This window comes from Lepisma saccharinum, chromosome 2 (genome assembly GCF_977018435.1).
Source record: "Lepisma saccharinum chromosome 2, izLepSacc3.1, whole genome shotgun sequence".
In the NCBI taxonomy this organism is placed as follows: domain Eukaryota; kingdom Metazoa; phylum Arthropoda; class Insecta; order Zygentoma; family Lepismatidae; genus Lepisma; species Lepisma saccharinum.
The window spans coordinates 183,092,838-183,113,911 of NC_139230.1; the positions used below are offsets into that span (position 1 = coordinate 183,092,838).

The following is a 21,074-nucleotide window of genomic DNA, read 5'->3' on the forward strand; positions in this document are numbered from 1 at the left end:
TTTCTGCACAGATAGGCTAGCTGGACTTGATCTACAGTTTAAAGTGGCATCCGAACTATTATGTGAACCCGTGGCCCATTGATTGAAAGGCGACGACATTACCACTACGCCATGGGGAGACAAGAATAAACCTCATTCCTAGCAACGCAACAATGAATACTCACAGACATACATATATACAGACAGGGGGGGGGGGGGGCTCTCCGACGGCGCAGTGGGAACGTCGCCGCCTTGTGATCAAGGAGTCACGGGTTCGATACGCGATGGAGGCACATAGTTGTTCGGATTCCACTTTAAACTGTAGGCCCAGTTCCGATTAGCCTGTCTGTGCATAAACTGGACTAAAAGGGAAAACTCCAGTACACACAGAGCGAGAGAGAGAGAGAGAGAGAGAGAGAGTTGACAAAGTTTCAAGTTCACTTTAAGCATAGATAAACTAATCCAGAATGACACTGAAATGTTTTTTTTTTTTACCCAAATTAGGAACCTTGTGATTACAATTCCCCATTCTCAGGTATAAACTTAGTTAAGTTTGCCAGTTAAAACTTCTTAGTTAATTACACTAAATGTGCCTTCATGGCATAATGCTATATGCACGGGGACTTTACTTTTACCTAAAAGGTAATTACCAGGTATAATCTAGAACAGCCAGAAATTGTGTATTCCATACCCTAATTTGTTCCCCTTGTATATTACCCATTTGAGAAAAATTTCGCACTTGCTTGTGTTTTACTTAAGGTCACTTGCCTACCTCTTTAGTCAACGATAAGGTTGAATGGACATGAATTTAGACTAAATAGACTTCCAAAGAAACGCATGGGTTTATCCTTGCCCTTGCCTTTACTCAAACCCAGAGTTTAATTCTAATTAAACTTGATTACCTAACTCTGATTTTCCTGACGACAAGGATAAATAATGAAATTATAAACAGATGACTGGACGAAACAATGAATCATCCGTACATTAAGCCTGAATCACACAAGACTAGACTTCCTGCTGAATTTTCCAGTTGGGCATGGACTACTTGTGTGATGCTGGCTCATGTACTAAGTTTTCGCCTCACAGGATACTTGTTTTACCGTACTTGTCGGTATACTTTTCTTCCCACAAGACACTGCACAGAGCAGACAAGCTAAAATGATGGACTAGCGATTTGAGGCACGTTGTAGGAAAATAGCTGCCGCTTGTTATTAAAAATTCAAATTAAAATAATAATGGGCTAGAAATTGGCTCGAAATGAACTTAATACACAAATAAAGAATGCAACGATTAAAGAATGAACTCGGGTATGGTGGTATTTTCATACATGAAATTAGAAGAATTCATTTATAAAATGTATTTTGTTCAACTAAATATGTCAAACATTTAGGTAGCCAGGTAGCCAGTCCAGCGCCAACTAGGAAATCCAGTTCCGTGTGTTTCGACCTTTACACGGGATTTGAACCTAGGACCCATGCCTCATTAGCTTCTTACGCTACCACTGTTCCGCAGAAGTGACCGCAGCAACGTACCTCGTGACTTGTCACAGTGCATTTTCCACTATTGACGCAAAACTCTTCCTCTATTAACAAGAGCTATCTATTGAGGAGTGTGTGAAAAATAGCCAGTTTTCGCTTTTTACGTGCTGTTTACTTCCCGAAATGAGACGAGGCATTGTTGCAGTGATACCATAAGTTGACAAAAGGGATGGAGTCCAAGGCCAGGGCATTGAAATTTTTCAAAAAGAGATGTCCTACTCATCCGGTTATTTTCAAGTTTGTGTAGTTGTCGTTTGCGTCAGACGCGCTCTGACGTCCAATTTAGTAAAATTAGAAACATCTTCCGTGATGTGATGAATGTAAGGCACTTGTGCGTGTGGGATAGTTCCGCTTTACAGAGTTTTATATAAACTTATGTGTCTGTGTTACATTTCACGTACATACCAGGTTCTTTCCACTAAAGTAAGGAAGCTGTCACAGGTAAGAACTAGTGAGTGGTTTTAATTTTTAAAAAGGTTTGTTTGTCTACTCTTGTGACTATCAGAATTAGGTTTTCAATAAAAATTAGGAAATTCAATATTTGAAAACCATAAAACTTCAGTATATCTTCTATGACTGAATAATGAATTTATTCAAGTTTTGTACTATTCAAGTAGTAAAATTTCCGGACTGCAGGCATAGTAATTAGCACAGTTATAAAAATAGCACCTTCCGAAATGATAAGCCAATGCTTAACACTATGAATCTGTACAAGCCATACTATCACACTGTTTACGCTATGCAAATTCATACGCATTAATTGCACTGTTAGAAGCCATTATCCACTATGTTTACATTATCTTTTACAGTTCCATGGCTTGGTGCAAAGAAATCTTGGGCCTCCTTCTGGTCATGATGTTGGTGAGTTTTTCTGAAATTTTACTTAAAGCAGTAGTTTGTAAATGTATTAAAGGACTATTACTTTGGAATTAAATAGAACTTTATTACTCTTGGATTTTAAAGCGCACAAATAGCACTTTCCAAAATGTCATTCCTCGGAATTGTAAAATTAACAAATCACTTCAACTTTAGATGGTTAAGTCTTTCAAAGAAATGATATCACCTTGACTTCATCCGCCCCACATTAGCATGCAGTATATTATTTTATAATGGTATCTAAAGTATTTCTAAACAATCTTTACCCGTCGGTAATGATATATTTTAGTCATCTAATTGTAGGAATATGTGTGGTGTGTCTCAAAGTAAGTTTTCAAAAATGTTCTTCTGTGTAAATATAAGTATGGAGGCAAAAGATGACATAACGTAAAAAAATATATATAATGATTGGGAAAGAAAAATAATGTAACAAAGTTCATAATGCTGTGACAATTTTGATCACATTTACTCTTACACCTTCAGAACTGTGTTTCAAGTGGATGTTATCCATTCCGATAATTCTATATTTTCTTCGATGGTGTTATCCGTTGATAAAAATCTGTCTGGAATGAGATTTAAATTTATCCAGTAATTTCATACAGAACGTTTTGATCAAATAAGGATCTTAATTTTAAAGGACATATTTTTCTCATATATATCAATGAGTTTGAGTTTTTCCTGCATGCTTGCAAATTATAATCATTTTTTAAAATCAGTTATAATGTCTGCAGTGGTACACAAATAAAGAATGTAACGATTACTTGAACATAAAATTATCAGTTTTCTGATGATTACATTCGGTGTAGGTGCGACGTCAGTGAATCTGATATAATTTTAGTCAGTCAATAAGAATATTCATTATTCATTAAATTTGACTTTACTCGTAAAAGTACCCTACATTACTAATTTACATTTATGGTGGCCACATTTTTTTTAAAAAAAGTTTGAAATATATAATAATATAGATATTACAAATTTGGAATTCGATGATGAATATTTATCTGTGTTTCTGTTTATGGTCAGACAGGCTTTTAGAGACTGGATCTACAGTATAAAATGAGATCCAAACCATTGTGCAGTGTTGCTCCAACTGGTATGGAACCCGGATCTCCATGATTAATAAATAGGCGATGACGTTAATACTTTGCTATCCCATTCGGGGAAGCCCTGTGCAGAACCTTAATACTACAAAAGATACACAGATGCATAGTGTGTGTGTGATCACTTTAAAATGTAAGGATTCTCCAGTTTCAGCCAATTTATAAACACACATACGCACATGCACGAACATACTTCTCAGTATATAATAAATTCCATACTTCAACGGCATAGCCTATAGTTTGAATATAGACAAATAGTTTTGTTAAAATTGTGAAAACATTGACACATTTTCCATTTTTGTTTACGGAAAATTTTATCAATATTCAAATTTTCAGTGACGTCTATAAACTGAATGTTAATCAAATACCTGTGACCAGGCACGTATCCAGGAATTCCTTTCGGGGGGGCTGAACATCATCTTTTTAAGGGGTATAGATAGAACCTCAAAATGAGGCCTGTGGTGGCAATTGGGTTCCAAAACGGGGGGAGGGGGTTCAAGGAAAGTTTACTTTCTCTTGGTAGACAAGGCCTAGGGTTAAGAGGCAAAAAAAATGGGGAGCAACTATCCCCTGAACAGAACGTGAAATCGGAACGTATTTTACCACTCGACTGCCCTGTTTCCATGCCATAAAATTGTGTGCCAGAACCATCTGAGTGTGTGTGTTTGTCCATTTCTTCTCATCAGCCGTCTTGAGTATTTTTACGAAGCCGTTACACATGCACGGGATGGACAATTCACTCTACAACGCGAGATTCAAACTGTGGGCTGCGAGGTGGACGCAGAAAGTTCTCAAATATTTCTCTGATTCGAGCCTGAACACCACTAATGTGTCTTGTCCTCCCATGTTTGCAGCTCTTATAAAAGCGGAAACCCACTAAATTGTTCATATTCAGGCCTCTGAAAACCCTTCCGTTCCCAACACATCTAATGTTTTGTCTCCAAATATGCTCAAATGCTTACTTATTTATTTCAAGTGACGTGCCCAAGGGAGGATTGATGGGGTCATAACCCCATTTGATCCAGTATTCCTTAAAAAAGGAACGTCAAAGACAGAGAAAGATGGCAAAATGAGGACTGACTACCACAAATAGTATTCGTAACCCGTCTCCCTACCGATAATCCTGGGCACGCCATTCTTTATCTCGGACACAACTCACCAGAAGTTTTTATCATTTCGTATTCGAGACTTAGGTAAAATGCGTTCTTCCTGCAGGTTTGGATATTATCCTTTAGGGTGCTTTCGCCTGCCTTCGCACCTAACCTTAACAAAGCCCTAAATTTCCATCCTTGTGACTTGGATCTTAAAGACTTAAGTAGATTTCAGACCGAAGGGATACGCGATACATAACGTATGGAAAAACCAACCAAACCAACGTTCGACTTGTGAAATCCTCAGGCAACACAGTGTGAAATCTTCCTTAGTAGGCCACTGTCATCGTCACCTCGAAGCGGCAGCTCGTGTTGACCACCGAAGAGAAATGTCTCCACAACCGGTAGGAATGCCCCTCAGTTTTCTTCTTTCTCTTTTATTATCTGTGCTTGTTAATAAAACAGGTAACGTCTTACAATTTGACATACACAGAACATGTACTATGTAGCCTATACATTTTAGCGCAAACTCAGTCGAAGTCAAGGGTGGCTCGATTGCTCAGTTGGTATAGCAATGGCATGGTATGCCAGAGACCTGATTCGGGTCCTGGTAGAGCCTGCAATTTCAGTTAAAATAACTACATGTGCAACATCTTCTTGCTTTCTCTTCTCGACATTCATAAAATTTTCGGCTGTCCCTTCATGGCAGTTAAGTATTTGTGTGTGTGCGAACCCAGTAGGCTTAAACAAAATTATTTATTTTATGCCGTGAAATTCTCGGACTGCATACATGAAATTTTGTTCGGGCACAACTAAATCATCACTCAAAACTTTGATTTTCAGTTGATCTGTGAAGCTTATTTCTGTTTTAATAAACCGCTGAAATATTCACTTTAGAGAAGGAGACCTTCGATCTCTTCGGCCTTCGACCTGAATTATAGCTGCACTACACTCAGGCTCCGGAAGTTCCGCTGTCGTCAATGTCTTCAGCTTTGGACCCGAACTAGTAGACTTCGTTACTTTACGATATTCAGTCCTTTTTATTTTCGAATCACTAGATCTTACAAAGCAAGCAATGGACACACAGAGCACTAATCGACTGTATGAATTGCCATACTCTGAAAATTCTGAAGTCTCATTAACCGATTCTGTTGTACAGATCAACCGGTAAATTGAAGCCGCATATTTATATCCTCATTATATTCTAGAACGTTCCGCAGGTAAAACGATTCGTTAATATTGCCACTAGTTCCACTCCTTCTCTTATTCAAGAACGTTCCCTCTCGCGCTTTCCAGAGATTAAAAATTACAACGAATCGTTCTACTTGTGGCGCTACCTTTGTTGTGCAGCTTCCAAAAATTTCACTGCGACAACACCGAAAGTGCAAGAAACGTTTACGTGCAATATTATCAACAACAGGGTTATATAGAACATTCTCCTTCTTTATAATTATGAATCTCCTTAAATTATCGTCACAGTATTCAAGAAGACAAAATCATGATTTTATGTAGTGTAAACTGAAAATTTCCTGTTTGTGTGTGTGTGTGGGGGGGGGGGGGGGCTCAAGCACCCTGATCCCCACCTTGGATACATGCTACTGACAATAACAGGTTTATAGAACATTCTCCGTCTTGTCTTTATAATTATGTATCTCCTTAAATTATCGTCACATTATTCAAGAAGACAAAAACATAAATTTATTCAGTGTAAACTGAAAAATTTCCTGAAGGGGCGGTTCGAGCCCCCTGATCACCCCCTTGGATACATGCTATTAACAATAATAAGGTTATAGAACATTCTCCATCTTGCCTCTATAATCATTACTCTCAAATTATCATCATATTATTCAAACACCAATAACCTAATTTTATCTAACGTAATCTGAAAAAAATCCTGAAGAGGGCTCGAGCCCTCTGATTCCCATCTCGGATACGTGCTATTAACAATAACAAGGTTATAGAACATTCTCCGTCTTGCCTCGATAATTATTTATCTCCTTAAATTATCGTCACATTATTCAAGAAGCCAAAAACATAATTTTATCTAGCGTAAACTGAAAAATTTCCTGGGGGAGGGGACTCGATCCCCCTGATTCCCAACTTGGATACGTGCTATTATCAATAATAGGATTAAATAACATTCTCCGACTTTCCTCGATAATTATTTATCTCCTTAAATGATCCTCATTTTATTTTATTTCACACCACAAGGAACCAAAAACCTAATTTTATCTAGTGTAAACTGAAAACTTTCGGGGGGACTCGAGCCCCCCTAACCCCCATTTGATTTTCTAAAATTCACGGATCTAATAGTAAATGTTTTGTTTGTAATTTATTTTTTACAAAAAGAGGGTGAAGTTCGAATCATTTAGTATATTGATATTGATGATTTGATCTAGAAGTAAGAAAAAGCTTATAAATCTTAAGTTTCTTAAAGGAAACAACTCTTTTGATGGTTAGTGATAATATGAAAGACTGCAACTACTTCTGGAAAACGAAAGAAAATTTAAGTCATCTCGCATGAGAGTGTCAAATATAGGTCGGATTTGAAATTTGCATTTTCACATCCCGTAATCTAATCCTCTTGTTTATTTAGTTATTTACTTTGTATGTTGTTCAAACACAAGTACATTAAAAATCAGATGAACGTAAATAGTTGGTGAGAAAATCCGTTAAACACTATAATGGCTTTACTAAATGTTTCCCCAGCCATTAAATAGCATTTCATTGAGAAGAAACCAACTGGTTTACCATAACAAAACAGTAGGCCAGTTTCTCACTCATCTAGGTAATGTCAAGTAATAGGCCGCTGAGTGATTAATGTGATCGCTTGAGTAATTAGCTGTCAAATAAATTTTGCTGGATGAGCATAATTAGCGACTGTTTTAAATAGCAGAAATGAAACGAACACGTTTCACTTGAGCATATTAGCATATTATGTAAATGGATTGAATTCTACACTTCTTGGAGATTAATATTCAAGAAACAGAAACAATTAATTTGTTGATTTGTTGGAGATTAATTCAAACAACACAAACACACAAGCAGATAGTCACCGAAAATAATGTTTTTCAAGTGGTCATCTTTTGATGCAACACAGTGTTGGAGTCTTATCAAGCGAGCAGTTGAGAGTATTGGAAAGCAGCAGAAGATTTTGTTTTAAGTCCATTTTCTGCACAGATAGGCTAATCGGGACTGAATCTACAGTTCAAAGTGGGATACGAACCACTATGTGCCTCCACCGGGTATCGAACCCGGGATCCTTAATTACAAGGCGACGTCGAAACCACTAAGCTATCTGGGAGTCTCTAGTATTGGGAAGGGTGTTTTGAAAAGTGTGATGGATGTTAAACTTCAGAAAAATTATCCAATACTGTGTAGCGTGACTATCTGTTTGTGTTGTTTGAATTAATCTCCAACAAATGCACAGAATAATTGTTTCTGTTTCTTGTAATCTCCAAGAAGTGAAGAATTGATTCCATTTACGAAATGTGCTCTAGTAAAACGTGTTCGTTTTATTTCTGCTATTTTAAAACCGTCAGCTAATTATGCTCATCCCTGTACTTTACTCCCTTGCTCTGCAAATCAAAACTTCACTGAGGGAAGTACTAGGGCACCGAATATGTACTATCATTATTGTGTGAGGCGATTGTCTGTGAATGAAACAAATGGCATGGTATTCCAGAGTTTAAAACCATTTCCACGTCCTGGCCTTCCTGCATAAATTTGTGGTACACTCATGAACCAGATTTCAATATCGAGATTACATTCGACCAGATTCTTAATCCTTCTATAAGTACATAACAACATCACATCATATTACGCAATAAAAATATGTAGATTCTTTTTTATACAGAGACGCATTTAATATTTAATTAATCAAATTGTGTACGTATCTTACGATTTATCAATAATTTTTCATATTAGCATATCAAAATTTTCAAATTTTAATTTACACTTACACCTGGTAAGGTAGTATGTCATATGAAAGAGTTCTAAAGAAAATTTTCCTTGCTAAGAAAAAAGCAACTTAAAGTTCAATGAACGATAAAATTACATTTATTAGGAATGCCATTAGTATATGTTCAAAATTTCCAATCCACCTTCTATTACATTGTAATTTTCGGTGTTTCAGATTTCTAGTACCACTGGACGCCCCCAAAATAGTGGCCAGAAAAGTCACCAGGGGCAAGGAGGACGCCGTGGAGGACAAGCAGGATATCAGGGAGGTGTGATTAATGGAGGTGGCCGGCCTCAAGGACGAAGAAATGGCTTTCAAGGGACACGAGGCAAGCAATGCAATTGCCCTCCTGAAGGCGGTTCCGAGTACGGCGGCGGCAGTGATTCAGATTATGGTGGAGGTTCCGATTGTGACTATGGAGGCGGAGAAGGCGGTGGTAGTGACTACGGAGGCGGAGAAGGCGGTGGCAGTGACTATGGAGGCGGAGAAGGCGGTGGCAGTGACTACGGAGGCGGAGAAGGAGGTGGCAGTGACTATGGAGGCGGAGAAGGCGGTGGTAGTGACTACGGAGGAGGAGAAGGCGGTGGCAGTGACTACGGAGGCGGAGAAGGCGGTGGCAGTGACTATGGAGGCGGAGAAGGCGGTGGCAGTGACTACGGAGGCGGAGAAGGCGGTGGCAGTGACTATGGAGGCGGAGAAGGCGGTGGTAGTGACTACGGAGGAGGAGAAGGCGGTGGTAGTGACTACGGAGGAGGAGAAGGCGGTGGGAGTGACTACGGAGGAGGAGAAGGCGGTGGGAGTGACTACGGAGGCGAAGGGGGTTCGGGAGGTGAAGGATGTCGATGTAGAAATAGGGGCAAGTCTGGAAGCACGGGATCTGAAACTGGCCGGAAGTCAGGTACCAACACTGGTTGGCGGACGAGATCTGGTAGTAGTGGGTCAAGAAATGGAAGCACAGGTGGAGGGTATCCAAAATCTGAAGGCAGTGGTGGAAAATTGCCAAACTCTGATGAAAGTGGATCCAGAAGTGGAGGTCGCAATAGGGGTGGATGAAATTCAGGACCTAGAAACGATAGAACCAAAAGTGGCTGAATAAATTAAAATGTATTCCGGTCTGGAAGAGTGGGTATTGAAAAGAAGATACCTTTTTAAAATTAGAAATAATTCTACGTACTTGAATTTTGATATTGAGGATACAGTGGTAACTTCAAGTATGTAAATGAAGTATTCTATGAATTCAATTACAAAATGAAGAGCATTAAGAAAAAATCCGGTTATTTTAGAATAACCGAAGTGCTGTATAAAATGTTCTAAATTGAAAATGTGTTAATTTAAAAATAATAATTACATAATCTATCATTTTGCTTAAAATTTCAGAATTCGCACTTTTCTTTTTACAAATTGTATGTAGACCTAATACTTGCTTTCAGAATATCTCAACATCTGAATGTCCTTCTTGCCTATCTCTGTTGTTTTCTATGTAATATAACTGACAAGAGTATTATTTCACTTATCTCCAGTATTTTTAAGTGAGTAAAATTAAATAATGACTTCACATAAGTCCTAGTCTAAAGTGCTAAAATTACATCAAAAGCTAATTAAATCCAGGTTAGTTTGCATGCATAATAGCAACAAATGTGTAATTTAAGTGTGATATATGAAACTTATTTTGCCCCTTTCCATATTACCTGGCTGTATATACTGTTGCTGAACATTACTCACTATATAAATTTTGATATTATTATTATTATTATTATTATTATTATTAGACCCCTGATGGTGATATTATAGAATATGGGCAGCTGATTTTTTTTTAAAAAAAATCATATTTATTTACAATTACATTCATTTGATACCTGTACCTTGGATACTGGTTGGTTGGTTGATTTGATGTTTTAACTCCACTTTATGCACAGTATGGCTAATCGGGACTGGACCTACAGTTTAAAGTGGGATCCGAACAACTATGTGCCTCCACCGGGTATCGAACCCTGTACCCCTTGATTACAAGGCGGCGACGCATCCACTGCGCCATCGGGGAGGCCCCTCTACATTGGGTATTATCATGTCCTCCCTGAAAAGGAAGAAGTTATGGAAACCCAGGAAGTAGTTTCGGTATCTTTGATCAAGTGGGCAGCGTTGACTAGCAAAGGTTATTTGACCGCGAAGTAGCTGAGCAATCACTTTGCTCACTGATCGATAAAAAACTTGACCTGTCCCTGTAGGGCTGATTTCAACTGCGGATGTCGATTTTCTTTTTCAGTTTGTATGTACGTCAAATGATGAGAAATGTCATAAAGCAGAAACGAAATAGTTTTTGATAAAGGAATGTTTTCAAAGGTATTTCAATATCCTTCATTTTAAAGGGGAGAGTTGCCTATATTGTACCACTTCGCAATTTTTGTACGATTGTCGACAAAATATTAAATATATACTCACTATTGCATTACTAAAATAAAATTTACTCTTTTATGCAACACTCCACTAAGTTACAATTGACTTAAAAAGGTAAAAAAAAGGTAAAGTGCTCCCCTGTGCATAGCACTACGCCATGAAGGCGTATAGGGGGTGTGGGGGTAACGCCCCACACTTTCTTGATCCGGTCGTGAGTGGGGGTGATGTGATCAGCATCACGCCCCTGACCGCCTTTACCCCCCAGGGTTTCCCCCAGGTACCCATGTTATTCGAGGCTGGGTGGGCGCCGGGTGCCGGGGCCGCTTCCATCGTTAGAAAAGTTCCCGGATTTGAACCGGCCGGGGATCGAACCCGGGACCTTTAGCATGGTAGTCAGATGCGTTACCGACTTTTTTTTAACAAACTTTTATTTTATCAGCATAATAAGCCACAGCGCTACAGCCCTTGAAGGGCCTTGGCTTACCTACCGACTGCTGGTCTCCCTCCCACACTGTTCCGCCGTCACCAGTTATAGCGTGGAGGTCTCAGACCAGTGTTGGGGTGACGGGTGACCAGCCCGACGAACCCCCAGCCGTTATTGTAGGTCTTCTTGACCAGGTTTCGCTCACTCACTCGGAACTTCCCAATTTCCACCGGCCCTATACGTAGGCTGAATAAATTCCGACCAGAGCCGGATTCGAACCTACGCCGTCCCGCAGCGAACGATCTCAAGACGAGTGAACACCTTAACCCGCTCGACTACTTAGGAGGACTTATTTTATCAGCATATATACAAAATAGATCTGCTTTCTTACATAAATTCTGTTAAAAGTATTGAATAGAATTTTGAACACAGTAAGTAATATAGTAAGAGTCCCATTTTCGCTATCTGATACAAGATTTTTGGCGTAAACAAAAAGTTGTACCTGTAATACAAATATACGTTTCTTCATATATTAAATACCTGTTTACACTTTCACACCACAAGTATACAATTATTGTTAAACAACACTGAGGTAGTTTCCAAAACACTCATACATTTGTGGATATTGTAACATTTTCCATCTGGTTCTTTTTAAATACTGTGTGAACAAAATGCTATTGCTCTCATACTTTTTACAAAATACATAATATATTGTATTAGCTATTAACCAAATTACTGCATTGTTTTTCTTTTCTGGAAAATATGTGAAATCTGGTCTTGTACACATCGACGGTTGAAAGTACTGGGGTGCTCTTCGACATATTTGTCCTAGATATGTCGTTAGGCATTTCCAAATTTCCTGTACTCCATTACATGTTACTATTCTATATTCAGTGGTGTCTATCTCTCCACATATGTTGCATTTATTAGTTGTTAGTATATTGATATTATGTAAGCGTTCATTAGTTGGTATAATATCATGTATTACATTGTACCAAACACTATACACTGACGTATCCAGAAATTTCTTATTTAAATTTTTCCAAATATTTTGCCATCTGTTATTGGGAAAATGTTTTTCAATGCGGTGAGTCGGTATCTGCAACTGTTTGTGAAACAGTGTATATAAGTATTGAGAGAGTTTTACGACTTCACCTTTTGGCGGAAGCACCACATAACTGAATTCTTGCATCAAACTTCGGAGATATAACGGTCCATTTTTCAATCTGCGTAGATCTGGCGGATTTTGGGGTGGAAATTCCTCCGACCATAACTGTATCCATAACGATGTAATGGAGTCTTCAATGCCATATAGCGTATAGGATCTTGCCAGGAATAGGGATTTGCATTTGATCTCAATATTTGTGAGCTCCAATCCTCCTTTTAGTTTCATTTGCCATAGATTTGATAGTGGTATTCGAAAAAAATATCCATACCACATAAACCAACCAATTGCTGAATTCATTATTCTGAGGTATTTTTGATTGATTGGGATCACTTGGGCCGTATAGTTTAATTTACTAAACATATATGTTTGAAAAAACCACACCCGTTGTACCATGTTCAACTGTCTGCCGCGCATTTGATAACATTCTATGCGAAAGTCTCTCGCTATCTTTTGCCAATTGGATTCTAACATTTGTTCATCGTCCTTGTGAAAAATTATTCCTAATATTTTAATTTCCTGTACATATGGTATCCCTATATCTGGATATTTTTGAGCCCATGTACCAAATGGTAGCGCCTTTGATTTTTCCATATTTATTTTGGCCCCACTAGCACGGCAGTATATATGTATCGCTGCCACCATTTTTGGATTTGCTCGTTTGTGGTGATACAAGCAGATAGATCATCTGCGAAAGCAAACACTTGGTTTTCTTTAAAGGCGTGTATCTCGTCGGGAGTAGTTTTCCTGATATATTGCAGCAAAGGATCCAGGGTTAAAGCAAACAAGAGCATTCTTAGTGGACATCCTTGCCGAATTGATCTTGTTATATTTATTGGGACGACAGGAATCCATTGACCATTATCGGAAATGTTGCCTGTTGATAGAAGCCTTTCAAAATATGAATAAATTTATCACTGAATCCATATGTCTTTAGCACCTCAAACAGGTAGTCATGAGACACTAAATCAAATGCTTTTTTGAAATCAAAAGCTAGCACACATGCATCAAGTTTCTGCACCATATAATAGGATATCAGATGGCGAATCCCTCCAACTGCACTGAATATGTTACGCTTTTTGCCAATGCATGTTTGTTTCTCGCTGAGTATCCGTGGTAAAATTAACTTTAACCTATTTGCTAAGATCTTTGCCATTAATTTCTAGTCACAATTTAGTAATGTTATTGGTCTGTAGTCGTCTACTTGTTTTGCGTGTGGTTTTTTCGGTATCAATATGATGATACCTTCATTTTGTAAAACTTTTCCATTTTTAAAGGCATCTTGTATGATTTTGATTAGTTCATATTTTATAATCTCAAAAAACTGCAAATAAAACTTGTAACCAATACCATCTTTCCCTGGTGCTCCTTTAAGGTTGCATGTTCGTAACGCTTCATATACTTCTTCTATTGTTACTTCAGTATCTAAAAGTTGTCTATCCTCTTCTTGCAAACCATTGTTTAGCGCTTTCACTATTGTCTCTCTTGCTTCTGATTCTCCCTCCCCGGTCTGATAAAGCTCCCCATAATAGTCATAAAATGTCCACACGATTCCTGGCTGACTCACATGCGATTCTCCACCTGAATCCACAAGATTGTTGATCATGAGTGTTTTTTTGTTGTTTTTGCATCTGTACATAGTGATACATCGAAGTTCTTTCATCTTGAATTAAATTCTTGGAATTGGTTCTTATTGTTATGCCTTCCATTTGTTGCCTCTGGAGTGTTAAGATTTTGGCTGTATACTGCTGTATGGCTTGGTAATTTTTGGTGACATCTCTCCCATGACATGCCTCGTGCAAACACTGGTAATAAAAGTTGATCAAACCGTTTCTGCCTTTTGCATTTTCTTTCCCATACCAGCAGAAACAAGTTTTTAATTTTGGTTTTACATATCGAACCCAACAGTCATTATGATTACTGTAATACTTTTGTTGTTTACACCATTCGACCCATTTTTGTGCAAATATTTCATTGATATGTGGAAGCTCTAATAACTGTATATTTAGCTTCCAATATGAAGGACCCCTGACTAGTTTTGTTTCTTCCAGGTTTATTGCCATTTTTACTGCCATATGATCAGCAAAAGGGCGCTGGTAATGCTTCTATGGATGTTATATTTTTTATTTGATCTGTATTTGTATATAACCTATCGATTCTCGATCCAGATTTATTATTAAAATATGTAAATATTATATCCTGTCTCTTCTGTAACCAAATATTTTTCAAATGCAATTCTTCAATTAATGTTGCAAGGGCTGGACTCTTTTGATAAGCTCCTATGCAATCGCTGGGATTTAATACCTGATTAAAATCACCCCCAAGTATTATTTTAGATTCATTTAACGGTAGCAAATATAAAATGTCCTGATTTCAAAATTGTTCACGTGACTGTCTATTTTGATTGCCTGATGGGGCATAAATATTCACAAAAGTATAGTTGGTACTTTGAAAGGTAATGCCTCTCCCATCTACTAACTTTTTTATATTATTAATGGTTAGGCCGTTTCTAACAAGTGTTGCTGTCCCACGGCCATTGATACCAATATTAACTATGGCTTCGTAAACATATATTGATGGAAAGTCACACATACAAACTTCCTGCAAAAACAATACGTCTATGGAGTGTACCCGTACAAATTCTTCTAACATTTTACATTTTACAGGCGAAAAGATTCCATTAATATTAATAGTACATATTCTAGTGGTATATACCATTAATAAATGAATAATGTAGCACAAAGTTAATAGTACTTTCCGATCGTCCCTCATAACTTTGAAAAAAATATACAAATAACAAATGAAATATCAAATTAAATTTCCCTTTTTAGGGTGTACTTCTTCTGTTCATTACTCTATTCATACCTCCTACCTCTCTCACTGATCTCCTCTTCGCTACTGTGTTCTCGCTACCTTTCGAAGTATTCTTCGTCCGTTTTTTTGCACCCATCTGCTGAGACTTTTTCCACTTTGACACTAAAGTGGCACTTTCGTCACTTTCTTCTTCTGTATTAAATTCACTTTCCAGCTCACAGTCTTTCGAAGGTCCCTTGTCCTCCTCTTTTGGGACGTTGTCCTTTGCCGCTGGGATGGGAGGAAGATCAACTGAGTTTCCTTCGTCCTGCATCTGGGCATCCTGCATTTCTTCACTTCCTTTTTCATCTTCTTTGTCTAGGTGGGAAGTTCCCGGTTCTTTTGTGTCCATCGATAACATTTTCTGGTTGTGTTCTTCATTTGTAGTCGCCATATTTACCGGTGGTAACATTTCCACCGGGCGGGTGTCACTTGGCACATTCTTTATCCCCTTATCTTGCTTTTGTTCTTTTATCACCTTTTGTTGACCTTCCGACTTGCTTTTATTATTATCTGGTTGGAACTGATTGTTCACGTTCGAGGAACTCCCCTTTTCCACTATTATATCACTATAATTTCTCTCTCGGTTTTTATTCACACGAAGCGTTGTTATTTGACGACTATCACATTGCCAGCTATCGTGTCCTTCTTTTCCACACACCCTGCACGTTCTCGGCTGTCCGTCGTATATCACATGGCACTGATGAGATTTTACTGTAATGAATGATGGAATCGGTTTTTTTAGTTCCATTTTCACTATTCTCACCCCGTTGTAAACTTGATATTTAAAATTTTCTGACCACGTTTCTTTGTCTATACATTCCACCTTACCAAATTCCGTCATTTTTTCTTTCACACAGTCATCATCTAATTCTAGTGGTAAGTTAAACACTCTTACCGCTTTTCTTTCCCTCCCCGCATCACTCAAAAGCACTTTTACAGTTTCACCATTATCATAACAAAAGTTTGTTTCCGGACCACATTTCTCTAATATTCGCGTCATTATTGCTTCTCGGATACATTTTACAAAAACACATCGAAAATGCGTAGGTATTTGTATTCCCAAGATCTCATCTACGTGGAGTTGAAATTGTCCATGTGTAAAGTCATGAATTTCTCGCGCCGACGGCCTCGGTTCCCCGAACGGAAAACGTATCTGGATGGTATTTTGTCTAATGATATTCATCTTTTTACTATTCTAAAGTACTTTTCCAATTCTACTTACTCGCCAGCCAACTGCACAAAACGCCACAAGCAACACACACACGCCACTCCCGCTCGTTGTTTCCTGAAGGCAACTTTTCACTGACCTTCACGGAGCAACTAGTTTCCGCGTCAGCTCTCTCTGAAGGCTTCCACGGAACTCACGACTGAGCCACCGCGAAGTGAATTCAAAATATGTTAAATAGCTATTTGGAAAGAAGTTTACAAACGGTACAATATTGGCAACTGGGCTCCAAATTTGTAAAAGTGGGTTCCTAATAAAAAAATATCACAGAAACAGTGTCAAAGTAAAGAAGTAATACATGTAGGCTTTTATATAATAATAATCTTTCAAAATATATTTTCTGAAGCTAATAGTTAAAATGAGAATTTCTACATTCAATATAACAAGTTAATGTGCAAATGAAAATATAATCATTGAAAGTTCAGTTACTAATATGAAATTTGCTGAATTAGGCCTACACTTTCATATTACAGCCCTGGAGCAGTAAATCACACATCACTTTCATAACTACTACAGATATAGATCACAGCATATTTCTTTACTCCTGAACATGAATCGTGGGTCCACAGTTTGCACTGGACACACTGAGTCATTGCTTCCACGCTACATGCACCGCAGATATTGCAGTACTAATCTTCTGCATGTTCATGTGGAAGAGTGGATGAGGATGTGCTGTTATCAGGGAATATTGCCTCTCTATTTGATGCTGGTTCAGTTTTCGGTCGACACGTTTTCTTCGTTTTCTTTTTACCTCGTCTGTTACCAGACGTAGAAGGAGCTTCGAACAGAACCGCAGATGCAGTGGTGTCGGGATGAGATGTTTTCAACTTTTTTTTAACTCAACTGGCTTTTGTATGGAGAAGCAGTTAGTTCTACAGCTGGCTGGGATCTCTTCCGAGTGGAGTGTTTCACCCTGACAGGGGATATTTCTGCTGGGGTCACCTTGGCGCAGGTCACTGGTCGTGGCAAATCAATTGGAGCTACATCGGCGCCCTGAACCTAATCGACAACCTCTGTAGGTTCCTGAGAAATTTGAGAAACTGCAGAAAAATCTGAGTCTATGAAAACGTGACGGTTTACAGGCCAGATGCCACACGTTTTGAACATGGCTTCTAATCAAAGTTTCTATGGCTTCATCATAGTACCTTTTCAGTGACGAGAAGAAACCGACGTCCAAAGGCTGAAGTCGATAGGTTTGTATGCCCAGGAAGCTGTAGCATTATTATCCCGTGATCTCTGGCCACAGTCAGAGCTTCAAGATTTTTAGAATGGGTAGTATGGCCATCTAGCAGCAAAATAACTTTCCTTTCCGGGGAACAGTTCACGTGCTGGATGAAATGTCGGAGGAACTTCACAAATAAATCCGAATTCATGTACCCACTCTCTGAGACATCCACTACACTTCCAAGTGGCGCGCCCGCCTTATGATGTTGGCTCTGGCTGCCTCATAGATAACGTGGGGTGTCGTCTCATGAAATTATAGAACCACTTTTTACCTGCCATTCGTTTCTGTTTGTTGAAATTATGGGACAAATTATTTGCTAACGCCATGTCGAAAGCTAACCTCCTAACATCTGATATTGACAATCCAAAGAAACTTTCCTCCATCTGAAGAAGGTATTTCTCAATTTCCTTTTCAGTTCTGGCGAAAAAACTGTACCACGGCCCATTTGCTTCACAGATTCATTAGCATATGCATTTATTACCTCTAGATGTCTCTTCAGAGTGGGTTTTGGGATGCCGTACCGTCGACAACATTTATTTATGTCGCAATCCCTGTTCCTGAATGCAACCATGGCCATCTCCAACTCGTCTGTGGTCCATGATCCTTACGTCCGTTTCGTATACATCTGAAAAATAAAATTGGGGTACGGGCCATTAGTCACTTTCATCCCAGTTTCCTATATTGTAGTACCAGTACAATATAGGAAACCGACGTGTGGTACAAATTAGGCAACCGGCACTCTCTCCTTATTCCCGCCATTCGTCTCCTAACAAAGAAAACTTGTCACCAACTTCACAGTCAACATGCTCCCGAAACTTACCTCTAGCATGCACTTAAATATCAGTTACTTCAAACTCACCGTTCGACGTGTATCTCCTTACACCTTCGACACAATTATTACTTCACACACTGCTAAAACCTTCAAATGTTTCTAGGAACTAGCAGACACGAGCACAAACACCAACTTTAATCACTGCCTCCCTCGCTACTGAAGACCTTTCAATACATGCCGCTAGATGGTACTCATTTGCATGGATCACAGAAATCCAGCGGTGGTACGACTTAGGAGGAGGTACAATATAGGCAACTATCCCCTATATCTTTTTTGTACATCTTTTGAGTCAATCGGGATAGATAAAAATGATAAAGGAACAAATACAAAGGCCAGCCGTGGTCTTAACGGGATTCGAACTCAAACTGTCGAAGTTGAGGATATGAGCCAATCATTTAACTTTCTCAGCCACTTGGTTAGAAAACTCAGACTTAAGTCCCAAAGACTGTAAAAGTGATACAAGAGAAATTAATATTTGAAGGAGGACCACATGGGGGAAGAAATGTTGATTTAATTTCAAATAGAATAGCAAACTTTGAAAGATAGAAATCGTAAATAGAGATTAGAACTAAAAGTGATTAAAAAATTGCGTAACAATGTGTATGATATATAATATAATTCGAAAACAAATATTAATAGAAACAGGTGAAAGAATTTGGATTGCACAATCAAAACATATGAGAAAATATGAAATTTCACATGATATGCATGACACAAACTTACACATTTAAAAATATCTTGATTGCTTTTAGTACAGTTTACACATTTATATTTATTGTTTTGTATGAAGAGCATTAAAAAGTTACTGAATATATAAAAATAAGCATGTTCTTTACTGGAACAGGTCTTGGATAAATGTTCTAATATAACATGAAAATTATGTTAGGTGACGGTATTGCACAGGTTTGTAAATGGCAGATATTTAAAACCAATATAGTCATAACATGAAAATTATGTTAGGTGACGGTATTGCACAGGTTTGTAAATAGCAGATATTTAAAACCAATATAGTCAAGCAGAGCCTTCATGAACTAAGTAATGGAATCAGAGTAGATAATTTTGCAAGAAACAGGTTTGATATTTTGCAAGAACTGCATTATAAAGAATAAATTTGTGTAATAGGTTGCAATTTTCATAGCAAAACAAATGACCCCCAGAAGACAATTGAGTATAGACCCATAACAATGTTTAATATGGATTATAAAATACTAACTAGATGTATCTTAAATAGGTTAAAAAACAATATAGAAAAATTACTTCAGTCCTTTCAATATGGAGTACATGTTAATCAAAAAGTATATCATCTGCCATACAACGTAAGGAATTGTATTTCACTGTGTGAAAATAATGAGAAAGATGCCTTCTTAGTGTCTGTTGACTTACCTTAGGCGTTTGATCGTGTAAACCACCAGTATTTATGGCAAGTGTTAAATTATATGGGTATACAACCAGTTCTAATTACCCAAATTCGGAATTTAATGAAAGGTATACACATCAAAACAAAGGTAAATGAATTTCTCTCAAAGACCTTTGCAGTAAGTAATCGATTACCTCAATGTAATCCCTTGTCCCTGGCGCTATTTGCGTTATCTTTGGCCCCCTTTCTATGTCATGTAAATGAACAAGTCTAAGGATTTTCTGTGAACGGATTCCACATGAAGGTCAGCGCCTTTTTGAATGACGTAACGGTTGTTTGTAAACACACTGCAGATGCCTTGGCCTTAAAAAAGTGTCTTATCGATTACTAGAGAGTATCCTGTGCCAAGGTTAACAACTTGAAAACACGTTGTATGGCTTTAGGGTTACAGTGTCCTGGTTCAGCTACAACAGTGTTCCCAATACAAAATTCGCTAAAGATATTGAGAACAATGTTTGGTTCTACCATTCAAGAAAGTATAAACTTAAGTTATCAGAAGATATGTACAAATTTAAGGTATTATTTACACATGTATAATCATCTTGACTTATGTTTAATTTCACGAATTACATTTTTAAATATATATGGCCTGTCAAGATTATGGCATATTTGTCAGATACTACCATTAACATCTCAATTTACGAGTAGTGGAAATGTATTGTTTGTACGCACTCCTTGTAGGTATGCCTAGTATTTAACCTCAGTTGTGACATATTTTGATGATTTTTTATGGATTTTATTGCGTTCGACGATGTTCTAGCCCTATTGTTTGCTCAATCACATTTTGGAGCCTCTTCTTTGTAGGTATGCCATGATCTTACGTGATATAACTTAAGCTATTCACTTTTTACAGCCTTTTACGGGTTAAAATAACCTACAAAGTGTAAAATGGTTGTTTCTACGCAACCCTTGTAGGTGGACCTAGTATTTAACATCAGTTGTGACATATTTTGACGATTTTGATGATTTTTTTTATGGATTTTATAGCATT

General features: G+C 38.0%; 1 protein-coding gene across 1 annotated transcript; it reads left to right on the forward strand.

Annotated features, from left to right (window-relative positions):
* Positions 1 to 1,833: 1,833 nt before the first annotated feature.
* LOC145980828 (uncharacterized) lies at positions 1,834 to 10,295 on the forward strand. Its single transcript, XM_083113919.1, has 3 exons — positions 1,834 to 1,958; positions 2,327 to 2,378; positions 8,720 to 10,295. Exons 2-3 carry the CDS (start codon positions 2,331 to 2,333, stop codon positions 9,596 to 9,598), a joined length of 927 nt encoding a protein of 308 aa, XP_082970045.1. The 5' UTR covers positions 1,834 to 1,958; positions 2,327 to 2,330; the 3' UTR covers positions 9,599 to 10,295.
* Positions 10,296 to 21,074: the final 10,779 nt, after the last annotated feature.